Source organism: Gambusia affinis, linkage group LG14, assembly GCF_019740435.1.
Source record: "Gambusia affinis linkage group LG14, SWU_Gaff_1.0, whole genome shotgun sequence".
NCBI classification, from domain to species: Eukaryota; Metazoa; Chordata; class Actinopteri; order Cyprinodontiformes; family Poeciliidae; genus Gambusia; species Gambusia affinis.
In genome coordinates this window covers 4,625,896-4,640,487 of record NC_057881.1, presented here as the reverse complement: position 1 = coordinate 4,640,487, position 14,592 = coordinate 4,625,896, and the positions used below count along the sequence as shown (strand labels likewise).

The window sequence follows — 14,592 nt, the reverse complement described above, 5'->3', positions numbered from 1 at the left end:
TCCAGACAAGTCAAAACGAGGCTCAGTAGTGTTTGTGGTCTCCATGTGCCTTTATAGCCTCTCTACAACACTTGGGCATGGTCCAGTCAAAGTCGATGCTTATGCAATTGACGTTCAGTGGTAAGCCTTGAAATCTGCTGTTCAGATCGAATCCAGTCTTGAACTATCTCACAGAAAGAGCTGGGCAAAAATGTCTGCTTCAAGACTATGCTTTTAATTAAATTCTACTTTGTGATGATTTTTGTTTTCACAAGAAACAAAGAGAACACAGTAATGCCTATGGCAACATTTCCAACAATTCAAGAGATGTGACTACTTTTGCAAGTCACTGTAAATGGCTCCAGTGTATTTCAAGAACAGTTCAGAGTTCTAAGTCATTTTATTTTTCAGATCATACATCACGACCCATGTATTCAGCTAAAAAGCAGATTTTCTGTTTATACAGACAGAAGGAATTAACACAAATACTCTCATAAACCAGCTTTAGGAGAACTTGACATTTGAGCCATACTCCACTGGTTCAGAACAAGATGTTCCTGTTGGTGTTGGGTAATAACACAAGGCCATGGTTGGAAGCCAAACCTACATTAATGAGGTAGTTGTGGTTCAAAGTGACATTCACATTTTGAACCAATGGACAAAAATATTTAAACAACCAAATGGTCTTTATAACAGAAGAGCTCACGGTAATATTCAGAACCACAATTTGTTTAGGTGTCTGTGAGCAATGAATGTGGGGAGAAGGTATTTGGCATGCAATTTAAAAAACACAAGTTCTGGAAACAGAACTACTGACAGCAGTTTATACTGAAGAAGTTCAACAGTTGGAATGACTCAGCTAAGATTAGGTGAAAAGAAAAAGCAAAGTTCTGGGGAAACATAAACAAAGCAGTATGAAGACTATTACCAGAAAAATTTTTTATTAAAGGTCACTGAATAAGATAATTAAAACCTCAAGACAAAGACAAACTGGTTCCATTTATATGCATTTTGTACAGTTTAACTTTGATTCAGATCAAATCAACTCCTTTCAGAACAATCCAATCATATAGTAAAACTGAAAACCAGTTACATCCAGCGTAGTTCTGCAAATAATAAATAATATTACTTGCTTTCGAGTTTATTGATGAGCCTGAGTAAGAAGAAGTCACTAATAAAACATGGAAACCTCAAACTTCTGGTATAAATTATTGTTGGTAATAAATTGCTCTAATACGTGATCTTTCTTTTTCAGAGGTGTGCCTTTTGAAGAAAGAGTATTTACAATTCTGAAGTGGCTGCAGCTGCCAGATAATGAAAGGTTAGTATCAGGAGTGATATTTACTTCCAGATTATCACTTAAGTTATCAAAGTGAAATTATTAGATTTTATGTTACAGTAGAGTTTATTTTCAGATTATCACTCTTAGATTACTGTTTTTTGAAATTATCATCAGATTTCTAATTTTAATATCAAAAACTGTCCCTCAGGCCTGATTTCTACACACTCTATCTGGAGGAACCTGATAAATCCGGGCACAGCTTTGGTCCCGTCAGTGCAAAGGTAATGCCATTTCAGTTTATTGTCAGACAATAAGCAAGCAAAAGAATCAGATAATCTTAGATGACCTGCATGCCTTTTTAAAGCTTCTCATCAATGCACTGTCTGATATCTCCAATTCTCCTTATCCACAATCATTCACAAACAATTTTATCATCATTATTTCTTTAATGCAACCTATCGTAACTGATTATGAAAGGGTAAAAGATTTTTATTGCACAGTAAGTAAAGTGTAAAGTCCATTTATAGATTAGAATAGAACAGAACTTCTGGTGCAACAGCAGCAAATGACAGGCAATTAATCCAAGGTTAGAATTAAATATATTTTTTAAAAGAACAACATACTGTACAGTAATTGTAAATTTTCAACATAAACTATGCAATTATTAAAAATAGGGCACTTCTCCTTCTCCAAAGGAATGGGCAACTGGGTAGATTAAGTTAAATAACATACAAAATGTGCCAATGTAATTGAGGATTATAAAAACAACAGATTATTTACAATAAGTGACAATTATATGGGCCGTAGGGGATCAAATACTCATTTCCATAAATTATATTCAAGTGATATATTCTGTTACTCCACTTCCAAATTAAACTGCTGTAGAAATAGATTGTTTATGTCTGTGGGTGCAAACTTGCAGAAAGTTTTAGGAATTAAGTGAAATTAAATAATTAACAGGTTAGGGGAACAACTAAAACTAACCACTTCCGGTCACAGTGCATAAGAAGCCTATTCCAGTCCAGCTGTATGTTGAATCCTCAAACTTTTTAACTCCATCAGGTCCAAGTCACCCACCATTATCTAATGGGTAGCTCACTCAGAAGCTCACCTTGAACTCCTGCCAAACATTTCTAAACATCCATTCAGTCTTAGGCACTAGCAAACTAATTGCTTTCCCTGTAAGGATCTAAGCCCATCTCTATTTTGGCTTCAGAGTTAATTCTTTCTATCGTTGCAAAACCTTTACTTAGAGTTGCCATCAAGACCTTTCTTCCTCAGCTCATTATGCAAAAAAAGTCAAATGAATTTAATTTCCTGCAGGAAAAACTGTTGAAGTCTTAAAGCTCAATTTAATTGCCTCTTCAGAAAGTTGGTAGGAATCCATTTAGATGACATACAGAATGACCACACAGGTGAGCAAAAAAAAAAAAAAAAAAAAGTATACTCAATATTTGACAGTATTTTGTGCCATTCACATTTTCCATTTAGCCTACATTTGGTTTTCAGCAGAGTAGCATTCATGGAAACAATGAGCTCATTTGCTGTTTACTCTTAGCGGTCCATTGCTGTTTATGAGCTATGTTTTTGACAGCATAATTTGACATTTAGTATATAAGGTTGTAAAGTTAAAAGCATTTAGAAAGCCACTCTCATGTAGATGCAAACTTTGGACTTGAGATTCGAAGCGAGGATGGAGGTGGCTTTGATAAACTAAAGTGAGTCATTCAGAGGAAGGAAAACAATCTGCATCTCAGTAAACTGAAACAGAAACAGGCTAAATGTAGTATCCCAAATTGGAAATCAAAACCAAATGTGGAAGAATACAGACAACTACTATTCAAATGGATCAAAGAAAACCCAAAAAAGTTCAAGACTGAACCAAAAATAATTTGCAATATGATCAAGGAATGCCATCTGCTACCCATGTATGCTGTGATATTCAGAGTACATCCATAACTAATAATATTGGCAAAGGTCAAGGTTGCGATATACCAAAGAACACATTGATTGGTGCAAAGAGATATAGTGGCACATCTTATAGACTGAGTTTTACAGCTGACCCTCAATCAGTTTATGCCACAGAACTCTATAAAGCATGGTGGCTTAGGTATTTCCTATGGGAATGTTTTCTTATACAATGATGTTTCTTAGACCTATTTCCACTCCATTAAAATATTTGAAGAGGTCAAGTTAACATTATGTTGAAGAAGAAATACAATGAAATGTGGTATATAAGCAGACAGTTACCCCAAACATGTAATTAGGAAAGCATTATCCTGATACCAAAGCAACTAAATGAAAGTGACCAATTGTTAATCCAATCCCAAGATCTTCATCCAAAGGAAAACATTTTGGGTGATATCAAGCATACTGTTTCTGAGGAAAACTAAGGAATGCTGAAGTAATTGTGAAATGCAGAACAGTTGTCATTGCTGGGCAAACCTTTTCTCTCATCTTTAAAATTGGTCAATTTCATAAAATGAAGTTAATGGAGTGGTGATGTAACTCATTTTCCAGACTTTTTGTTGACAAATTCCAGATGTTAGACTTTTAAAAGAATTTTTTTTTTTTGTTTTTTTTCCTTTTTTCTCACTTTGTAGATTGACAACAGACTTTACAATTTATTTCATTTTTTTTTTTTTATTTTGGAACAGAAGATTCTTGATGCATTTTTGTATATAGACAGAAAAGCTGTTACCTTTTGGAGCTTTGTTCCATTTCTTTTGAGATATTGGTATCATTTTGACCACAGCAACACCTCAAATATTTTCATAAAGTAATGGTAACCACAATTGTCAGCCTCCTAGAAATTTCAATAAACACTGTCTCCCTACTGTTGGATTATGATACTGTTGAATTTTCATTGCCATGAAGATAAAAGCTTGACAACAATCTACAGCCATTCAAAGAGTGGCATCTGCACCACCTACACAGCATGTCGAAATGTCAATTCTGGAGATAACGTAACTGTCTGCAGGAGAAGAATGAGAAGATTTTATAACCTGATTGCCAAACACCAAGCAAGTGAGTTGTGGGGACAAGTCACTACATTATCAGACATTTCAAGAAAAAAAAAAAAAAAAGAAACAGAACATGCCACCTGCAAAGGTTATTTTGCTTAAAATTATTTACAAATATTATTTTAATAATTCTCTTTCCAGTTTGAAGTTACAGGGAAATGAAATGTTGTGGTAACTCATTATTTAAGCTTCTTCAAAGTATTGTTCTAGTTCCCAACAGTTTCATAAAGAGGATGCTCAGAGGTATAACTAGTATTTTGAAGAACATTTTCAATCAACTCTTGATGGTCATTGTCACATTTTACAATGAATCAATGAAGTTAAAAATATACAATCAACTCAATGTGGGGCATGCAAGCTGAATTATGAAACTTAATAGAAATTATGATAAATTTTACATTATAAACTAGGAACCCACTTATGTAAATAAGTCACACTGATTAGATAAGTGGGAATGGCTAAGCCAAAGTCTCTAGCAGTAATATAATAATTATGATTCTATGTCAAGTGTTTACAAAAAAGAAACAGATTTTTCAGCCATATTCAATAAAAAAGCCCTGCAGAAGATGGTGAGAGGAGCTGAAAGCATTATCCTGATACCAAAGCAACTAAATGAAAGTGACCAATTGTTAATTGTTAATAAGACTGTCTCCATCTTCTATCAAGAGTCTGTTTCAGAGCCACTGCAGGAACATAACAATTCCTTTCCCCTTAATCATCAAAGAAGTGAGATCTACACTGAGAAGCAACATATTAAAGACTCAAACTGAAAGTTTGTCATCTGTGTGCTTTGGCAGGAGATGACTACCAGCTGATAAAACATGAACATCCTGTTTCTACAAAACCAGTGTCCATAAAGCAGATGACAGCGGGAGGAAAACGGGCAATTCCTCTGGCTGTGTTTCATTTTTGATAAGAAAAACGGAGACATGTTTCATAAAAAAAACAAACTGCAGATTACTCAGGGGAAGTTTGAAGTCTGCACAACCAAGACTGGAATTGAATATTTTAAATATTTGTAATTTCCCAAGTCTTAAACAGTATAAATTTCCTCATCCATTAGATAGTTCAACAGTGGAATTATTGTGGATTATGTAGTCATCTTTCCCCCTCTACTGTTGTTTCTCTCTTTTAGGGATAAGGGTGGGGTATTACAGCACCAGTGAGCAGTTTATGTTCAGTCACCATGTCAACAATTTAGGCACTTTGAATAAATGCACGTTCCACCTCAACCACATATTTTTCTTAGAAATTGACAAACTTCAGGAATAATTGTAGCTTTTACATTTCACTATTGGTTTTGGATTTAAATATAGATAAACTGGTTGGAATATAAACCTCATTCATGAGGTTTATATGGACTGTCTAACAATGTTCACAAGGGTGTTTAGCATAAAATTGGTAGGAAACCAGTTATGATTTGTTGTTTGGGATTATTTTTCATCTTTTTAAGGTAACTGTTTTAATATTTTACCCATCCACCTGTTGAGGGGTAGTTCTTTTTTCTATCAGCACCTCCATCCGGCTGACAATGTGTTTAGCTTTGAATTTTACTCAAGCCCAAACATATCAATTTTAGAGAACTCACTTCTTTTTTGTTTGCACCTTCTCACTTCATTTAATTAAAATTTTCCTCACTGTGGAGATTTGGTTATTGACATATTTCCCATCAGTTTCCAGTTCAAAGTAGGTTGAACTTTGGTGGATTCTTGATTGCTCCGGGACACAATTTGGCATTCTCGCACAACAATGATCTGAAGAGGATCAACAAACTAGTTTTAAAATAGATAAATCCGACTAACAATAAGCTTCTGGGCTGCCTTCCCAAATGTCTAACATCAACCATATTGAAAATCTGCCAACTTGCTTATAGTTTGGAGACAACCAAATGATCAGTTATACCTAGAACAAAATGTATACATTCTTCTTGATTAGGTGTAATGATTATACACTATGCAACTTAAATCATTTTTAATTTCCAGTATTGGATTTACAATTATGAATTCACTGTTGATTAGATAATATAAAAATACAACAAAACTTTAACTTCAAAAATGTAAATTCATTTTTGAAGTTTACGCAATGTTGAATGTCTTTTGCTCAATTGTGTGTGAAAATTCTTAAGTCTGCAAATGTCAGTATATTTATGGGTGGTTATGAATGTTTGTGAGCAACAAATGACTCCACAATCTCCTCTGGATTATTATCACTTAAGCAAATTTAGTTTTGGAGCCAACAAAAATTTTGCCTGTGTATTAGACCAACTGTTCTCCTTTAACATTATTTAATTATTTTAGGCCATTTTCTGCAGAAAAAAAGTCAATTTTCCGAATGTTTTCCTTGTTCTTTTGCAGATAAGCACAGCAATCCAGGGAGTGGATAAAATAATGGGTCAGCTCATGAATGGCCTCAAGCAAATTGACCTGCATCGCTGTCTCAACATCATTGTTGTTGCTGATCATGGTAACTCAAAACATGCTGCACAAAAAGATGCATTGAGCTTTATTTCAGATGAACATTACTCTTTAATGCGACAGACTGGGGACCTGTCCAGGGTGTACCCCACCTCTCGCCCGGAACGTTAGCTGGAGATAGACACCAGCACCCTTCTCGACCCCACTAGGGACAAGGGTGTTAGAAAATGGATGGATGGATGGAAGGATTACTCTTTAGTTCCCGTGGACCCTGTCAGTGTTTTGAGCCATAGAAATAGTTTGGCTGTAATTGTGAATTTTCTATCTCTGAGGAACACTAAAGAGAAGTCACAGTTGAGTCTTAAAACCTAGTTATGAATCTGCCAAACTTCTAAGGAAATATAAATCCATAGCATTTCTTTTGTTTGAATGCAACCTTCATTTTCTTTTGTTCTGCTCCCTTCCAAGTTACACAATGAAGGAACCAAAAGTCTGAAAATATGACAATGTCTGACAAGTCAAGAGCTATTTCATATTTTTCTTTCTTTTAATCAGACAGTTTCTGTAAAACTCTCCTCTTTTCCATGTGTGTCTGACGCTGTGCCTCCAGTTTCTTCAAGTTGTCAAAGCACAAACAGGAATATGACTAAATTAAGAAAACTGCTAAAGCTGTTTTCCCACCAGACAAAACCTTGTGTGTTCATATTCAGTGCTCAGGAGATACAAACAAACCTTCAAGATGATAAGTGCAGACAGCCTGGCGTCCTGCTTGTGCGTTCATGTGGCTGGATTACAGTCTGTTTCCAAGTTCTTAGCTTACTAATGGATAAGTGTATACAGCATCCTTTAATGCACTGCAGTTGTGTCAATCCATCTCACATGACATTGTTAAGTGCATTACTGTGCTATATAGCTGAGAGAAGCTCTTATTTGAAAGGTTGGGTTCTGGGAAAAACTGCACCAGAAGACCTCAATGTTATGTTCTTTCAGCCTTTAACACTAAATGCCATTTATTTCCTTTTATGTTAAAAAGTGCAAACAGGAAGTAGTAGACTCATTTAAATATTATTTTATTTCAACAATAATATTAAATGCAGAAACTAATATGATATAGAGTCTTGGCAAGAGATGCCTGAAGTTATCTGACATCTGCACTAGATAAACACAAGGAAAGCAACAGTAGTTCATGTCCCGGATGTCTCTGTGGAAAGTCTGACTCCAGAGCAAACTCCCTGCAAAACTCGTAATCTGCTTCACCAAATCTTGAGGCTCCACTTATCCCTGTTGCTTGTGAATTTTTTTTTTCCAACAACATTCTACTCAACTTTGGAAGGTGCTTAGATACATGCTTTGTAAAGAGCCAGCTTTTTTAGCAATGTCGTATTGGAGTCCACCTTTCTAAGAGGGTGACAATGAGGGAGTGGTGAGCAACAGTACACTCACCAGTATTTCAATTGATTGTGTAGTATAACCTGACATGTCTGTATTAATATTTTTTTTATATTTGGCCCTCTGTTATGTAATATTCTGAGAACTGGTGTTTGAGTTATAAGTAGCTGTAAATTGTAATCATAAAAATGTATAGAAATAGGCAGTTAAAATATATCAATGTGTGTAATGAATCCAGGTGATTGTGTTTCAGCTTTTGACTCTTAGGTTTTTATAAATAAATTGACCTTTAAGTTACACTTATTTTTTAGATGCAATGTGTTCTAGTTTTTAGCAAATATCAGTAGTTCTGTGATGCACTTTCTTGCAAGAGTCCAATGCTTTGCAGGTATGGAGGAGATCAGCTGTGACAGAAAGGAGGTGATGGAGGAGCTGGTGGGAGATGTCAGTAATTATTTTGTGAACGAGGGGCCATTTGGACGCATCAGAGCCAGGAATACAGACTTTGTGTGTAAGTAGATGTGTTACTGTTATAGAGATCATTAGATTATGCCTTAGGCCTTGCTCATCACAATGACTGAGTAGGTGTCAGTGCAGGAAGAACGATGATGTTTGTCTGTTACTTTGTGGAAAATGTGTGGGCCTGTTTGGGTTTCAGAGGGAGGAAACCACAAAATTATCTCAACTTTGATGAATTATCTTCAACCTCTTAACAGTTGCACAATACATTTGAGCAACAAAGAAATCCATTCAAGAGCATGGACGTAACAGATAGGATATAATCTGCCCACGACCTTGATAGCTCCATTATTCACAATCAAGAGATGGTACACTCTGGGCACTCTTCTCACGAAATTCAGATTTGGTTCACGCTCCTTCATGGAACACTCCTTTCATGTTCCATGGAAGAAATTTAATTTGCAAGTGTTTATGTCAAGAGGAAGACATGACAATCCAAGCCCACACATTAGCAATGTTTCTTCAAGGGTAGAGAAATATTTGCTGTAAATCGAAACTGGACTCCCTCTAAATGTAGACATTGCAGCTAATTTTATCTCTTTTTGAGGACTATAAACTGATTGCAATGAATACTAGAGAAAAGAAAATTATATTACAGTAACACAAGATTAGCATAAGCATGATCCACAGTACGTCTTTAGAATTGACATTACATTATTCTCATGAAAACTAAATAGTAGGTGTGAGGTTGAGTTTTAGGTCATAACCTAGCTCTGGATATATAGCCGATATGGATGTTGATTATAAATATACTAGATCCACAAATACACGTATTCATAGATTTTTACATGGATTTTAACTCCAAATTATTTATTCATAGAGTATATCTAACCAATTTTACAGAAAATTTCTCTTGGCAAGCTGAAATACTTGGGCACAATGGAGCTTAACACAGTATTGACTGATGTTTGCAAAGCAGCCAATCCAGAAGCAACATAATTTTACTTGCTGCTGACTGGTTGCACCCCAAAGAGTGGAGAATAGGAGCACCACTGATATTAATAGCTGTGGTACTATGTGCATCAAGCATTTTAAGGTATATTTAGCATTTGAACAATTAAAATAGGCAGTTAAAATGTTTTGGGAAGGGGTCTAAAGTATTTGCAGATTTCACATGTTCCTGACTGTAAGACTTTTATACAACTGGCTCCATGCAAAAAAGAAAAAAAAAAAAGCACTATTGTGGTAATAATGGTAATGTGCAACAAATTAAAATTATTACAAAAAAACTATAACTAGTGGTAAAATATTATGATACGTACTGTACAGATTGGCTCCTAATGCAGTTTAAAGTAATTGGAAGCTTGTTATTCAGTGTAATAATTATTCTGAAATGACTTGACATGTTTCTTCCTCAACAGTGGACTCTGCTGGACTTGTTGCTAATATGAGTGTAAGTATTTACATCAACAATACTTACTGAATAATTACTGTATACATGGGTGGAGAAAAGTATCACTTTTCTGACAGATTAGTTTAGGACTTTAAGGTTCACATTTAAATGCAAACATTTTTAAAATTACTTCCCATGCGTTAAGTGTCAAGTTACGTTTTAAGAAATTATCAAATAATATCTATTTAAAAAGTGATATTTATTATAAAATCAGTATTTTTGATTTTGGTGATTTAAGTGCAAGAAGCCAGACCAGAAGATCACACCGTACTTGAAGTCCAACCTACCAAAGCGGCTCCACTACGCTAACAGTCGACGTATTGAAGATGTCACTGTCCTGGTGGAGCCAAAATGGCTGTTTGAGAGGTATTCATTGATTACTTGCAATTAGTGTATCCTGTCTGTAATAAATAATTTTTGCTTACATTTTTGTGTAGGAATCCGTTTTATGTCCAAATCTTCTGTTAAGTGTTTTTCTTCATTTTTCTTTTCTAACTACGTATCACTTAAAATGTTTCCGACTCTCTGACAACAAATTATCATTATATGGAAGCAGAAATGTAAAAGAATATTTTTTTCCCCACAGACGTTCAGAATCACTTTCATTCTGCTCAGGTGGGAATCACGGCTATGACAATGATGTTGAGAGCATGCATGTAAGTAAAGAGTTCTCCTCCATTTTGGAAACCTGCCCAACTGACTTACAATTCATAACAAATACAAAAGAACTGACGTATTTCTTTCTTTACAGGCAATGTTTCTCAGCTATGGACCAAAGTTTCAGCAAAACACCACAATTGAACCCTTTGCTAACATTGAACTCTACAACTTAATGTGTGGTGAGTGTTGTATGTCTGAAAGAAAAAATGTGATCAATAAAATTAAGCCCAAATGTTAACTCTAAATCTAAAATGTAAAACGCTATTGTAAAAATTATTGTCTTGAAAAGCTAAGAAACACCAAAGACTTTCTTTCTTTTTTTTTCCCACATTCCCAGACGTGCTAGAGATCTCTCCATATGACAACAATGGGACCCATGGAAGCATGAACCATGTTCTTAGCAAGACATTTTACAACCCAACTCACCCTGCGGAGCAAAGTGAACCGACTCAGTGCCCGTTCATCAGTGTAACTCCTGAAGATGGTCTGGGATGCAAATGCAATGATACTCATCTGGTGAGTATCATTTCATGGTTTCATGTTATAGGAATTACCCACGGCTAGTCTAAGGTGAGAGAAAAGGACACATTTCTCTTCATTTTTGAAAATCTAAAAACAAAACAATATTTAACTGTACAAAAGTAAATTCACATTACGCCAAATCAAAATGTTTCATTAGCAAACAACAATTAGCAGATTAAAGAAATTGTGGCATCATTTTAATTTTACCAAAAAAAAAAAAAAAAAAATGGCTTGCTTCTGTTTTAGTGTTCTGATGCGCCTGTATGGTTAAATATGTAGTCTCACAAATCGTTGCTACAATGAGTGGCAGTTTGGTTTTAATTTTATTTACTGATTTTTTTTTTCTTTTCAAAAACTAAAATAATCCAAACTGTAAGACAGATGCCAAAAACACTATTTGAAAAAACGGTACAGATTTCTTCTATTTTTGAATCTGCATAGAATCTAAATCAATCCACAGTGATGTTGCTTTTAAACAAATAAAATTCATGTAAAAATGTGGTTCATTTCTGAGGTGCTTAAGCTGGTCTCTGTAATCGTCACGCCAGGAAGTTCTTTTGAGAATGGACCCTGCATTCTGCACCCAGGGAAGAGACTGGCGACAGGTCTCACTCATGTAGTAAATGGAGATCCACATTTGGGTAAAGTTCCCTGTGTACATTGCAAGACACTCTGGATCACACAGATTGTTCTTTTTAAATGAACAATTATATGGACGACTTATTTCGGAGAAGACGGAACTTGTCGTTCCTTCACACGGTTTTGCGGCACAACAACCCCGCTGCAATCCACAGCTATGCAGTGGTCTCCCTCTCACTGTGGAGAACAAAAACACTCCCTAAAAGCTGCGTTATGGATTCTGTGTTAAATGAATGAACTTCAACAGCTGAACATTCCATGTGAGCCTCCACGGAAATTCTGGATCCTGCATAATACAGTGGAGAGCGGCACGGTGGAAACGTCAAGTCTGCCCTGCAGTCGTAAACGCGCATTCTTTTCCAGGAGTTGTAGTTTCCGCTGCGGGGGTGGGCGGGTATCACCACGTGTCAGCTGACTGACACCTCACTGACACGTGGTGACACGTCACTTGTTTTGTTCCGGTTTCTGTCTTCTGCCTCCATTCGTGCGACCAAGAGTCTATGTCCTGAACTTTTTAGCTTTCCTGATCTGTTTCACACCTGGTCGGCCAGGGCAAATCCACATCTCAGGTAATTGTTCATGTGCAAAAGGTTTTAATGCAAAAACGTGAAAACTATGCAATATGGATGTCCAATAACAAAGACCATAAAGAAAAAAGTACGTATATCACACACATTAAAAATAATTTAATATAAATTATCCACTTCCAGTCCCTTCACTTCAAAACACAATATCTCACCAAGTATTTTTGTCTAGTTTCAAGTGCAAATATCTTATGCTTTTGAAATAAGACAAAACTAACTTCCAAGTAACTTTCCAGAGAATTGTAGGAGCTTGTTATACATCAATAGTTCCCCAGAAAAGAGACAAAAAAATATTTTTACTGTGTGGTGATTCTTATCCCTAAGTAAAATCCAGTACAGTCAATACCTATAGGAGTCCACAAATTAGTGGGCACTAATTATTTAAAAAAATGACACTAATTACACAAAACACTAATTAGAATCAAATGCTTTGTGAAGAAAACATCTGAACATATTCTATCATAAAGGAAAAGAACAAACAAGTTGAAAGCAGGATTAAGCTAGAAAACAATATCTCAAGCTTTGCAAATCTCTCAGAAGTAGAAAATCATCTGCAAATAGACAATGAAGTACATGCAAACCAGCGGCAGTCCTAGCCTGTTTGGTGCCCTGGGTGAACTGCGGGTGATAGACCGACACACACTAGTACACAAAAGGCCTCAAATGGTGTGGCTGTAACATGACAACATGTGAAAAATCAACACAGTGGCAATTCCTTTTCAAGGCAGCATAGATGGGTCTTGAGATGCTTTTTGATCAAGGCAATCCTGAAGGTAACTTATTCATCAATGATTAATCATTGCATCAACATATCCCGATGCATGGAAAACTATACAATCAGTCTTTTCAGACATTCACGTGAGTCATGAAGCACTTAACTATGGTAACAGGATAAAACAAACAAAGGAGTGTGAGTCTTGACCAGAAAAAGAAACTCTAGATGTCCCTGACTCCCTACAGTGGTTCAAGATGCAATAATGCTTGCCTCTGCAATTTTCCAACCACACCTCAAGATGTTATGAATTTCTTCCACATCTTTCTTCATCTCTCAAACCTGACATAAACCCAGTTCATGTCTCTTAGGATAATAGGTCTACTGTATTATTTCATATTCCAATATTGTACATTTTTCATGCAGACTGTAGCTCCATTCTGTCATATATTGAAGGTCTTTTGCTGAATCATGAGGTCCTTAAATGAACATGTCTGAAAAACAACATGTACTGTTTGTACTTGCTGACTTGTGTACAACATTACAGCAGTGATCTGTTAAAACATCATAGTAAAATAAAGTAGAAATTATTTTGAGAAAGCTATGACAAGTTTGGATGGAACTAAATCCAGGTTATGTGGGAGTCTTTTGATAATGACTCCATGGAAGGTCTGGAGTATTTAAAATATCATAATGAAACCCAATTACTCAAGGCAGTCTCACCAATTCCATTGAAATTTATGCAGATTACATGTAATTTACAAACATTTGAGTTTAACATTTTTTTCTCCTTTTTATTCAAATGACTGAAAATACACCTACAATTTCCAGCATCTAAGATAAATGTAATACTTTTAAGACAAAAAGCTCTTTTTCTGGAAACAGCTGGCAGTGGAACTGACTAAACCCTCAATAACACAGTAGCTACTTTGTGGACAGTTAGTCATAACTGAATGAATCTTGGCTTTCAGAGTCAGAAACAGAGCTTCTATAGAGAATAAATGGAAATTATATGGTTCACAACTGGATAAAACTGAAAAGAAGGAAAATCACTTTGGAATACCTTCTGTCTTTCATCATTGCCAAAACAGCTGGCTCATCAAAACCTCAGTGCTTCAATTTTACATTATGCAATTCACTCTGTAAGCAGTATTTTCTTTATTTGTCAAATTTAGCACGATAAAATGAGAATATGTAAAACTGTCCTGCAAACATACAGATGTCTTATCCCTGAACATCTTCAACTTGTGTTCTTTGTGTTGTGAAAACATTGCATTTCTTTCTGTAATAGTTGTCAAATCTTTCACATTGTGCTGCAACTGAGAAATGTTTAAAACTAAACTAACTTTATCATGTTTCCATTTGTAGACTGAACATGAACTTAACAGCCGCTTGAACTTGACTTTAGAGGAAAGTAAGTGGCTTTGACAAGTCTTTGTTCAATCAATTCTGTAAATATTAAAATTAAGCACTTAG

The 14,592-nt window shown here is 35.5% G+C and overlaps 1 protein-coding gene across 2 annotated transcripts in view; it reads left to right on the top strand.

The window, feature by feature from the left end:
* LOC122844132 (venom phosphodiesterase 2) overlaps positions 1–14,592 on the top strand; it is a 41,439-nt gene that overhangs the window by 9,032 nt on the left and 17,815 nt on the right. For both annotated transcript variants that reach the window (XM_044139325.1, XM_044139324.1), the window contains exons 9-18: positions 1,235–1,300; positions 1,470–1,542; positions 6,639–6,747; positions 8,476–8,598; positions 9,968–9,999; positions 10,238–10,365; positions 10,586–10,655; positions 10,751–10,838; positions 10,997–11,175; positions 14,485–14,530. In XM_044139325.1, coding sequence (XP_043995260.1) covers positions 1,235–1,300; positions 1,470–1,542; positions 6,639–6,747; positions 8,476–8,598; positions 9,968–9,999; positions 10,238–10,365; positions 10,586–10,655; positions 10,751–10,838; positions 10,997–11,175; positions 14,485–14,530 — 914 coding nt within the window. The remainder of the gene's footprint in view (positions 1–1,234; positions 1,301–1,469; positions 1,543–6,638; positions 6,748–8,475; positions 8,599–9,967; positions 10,000–10,237; positions 10,366–10,585; positions 10,656–10,750; positions 10,839–10,996; positions 11,176–14,484; positions 14,531–14,592) is intronic.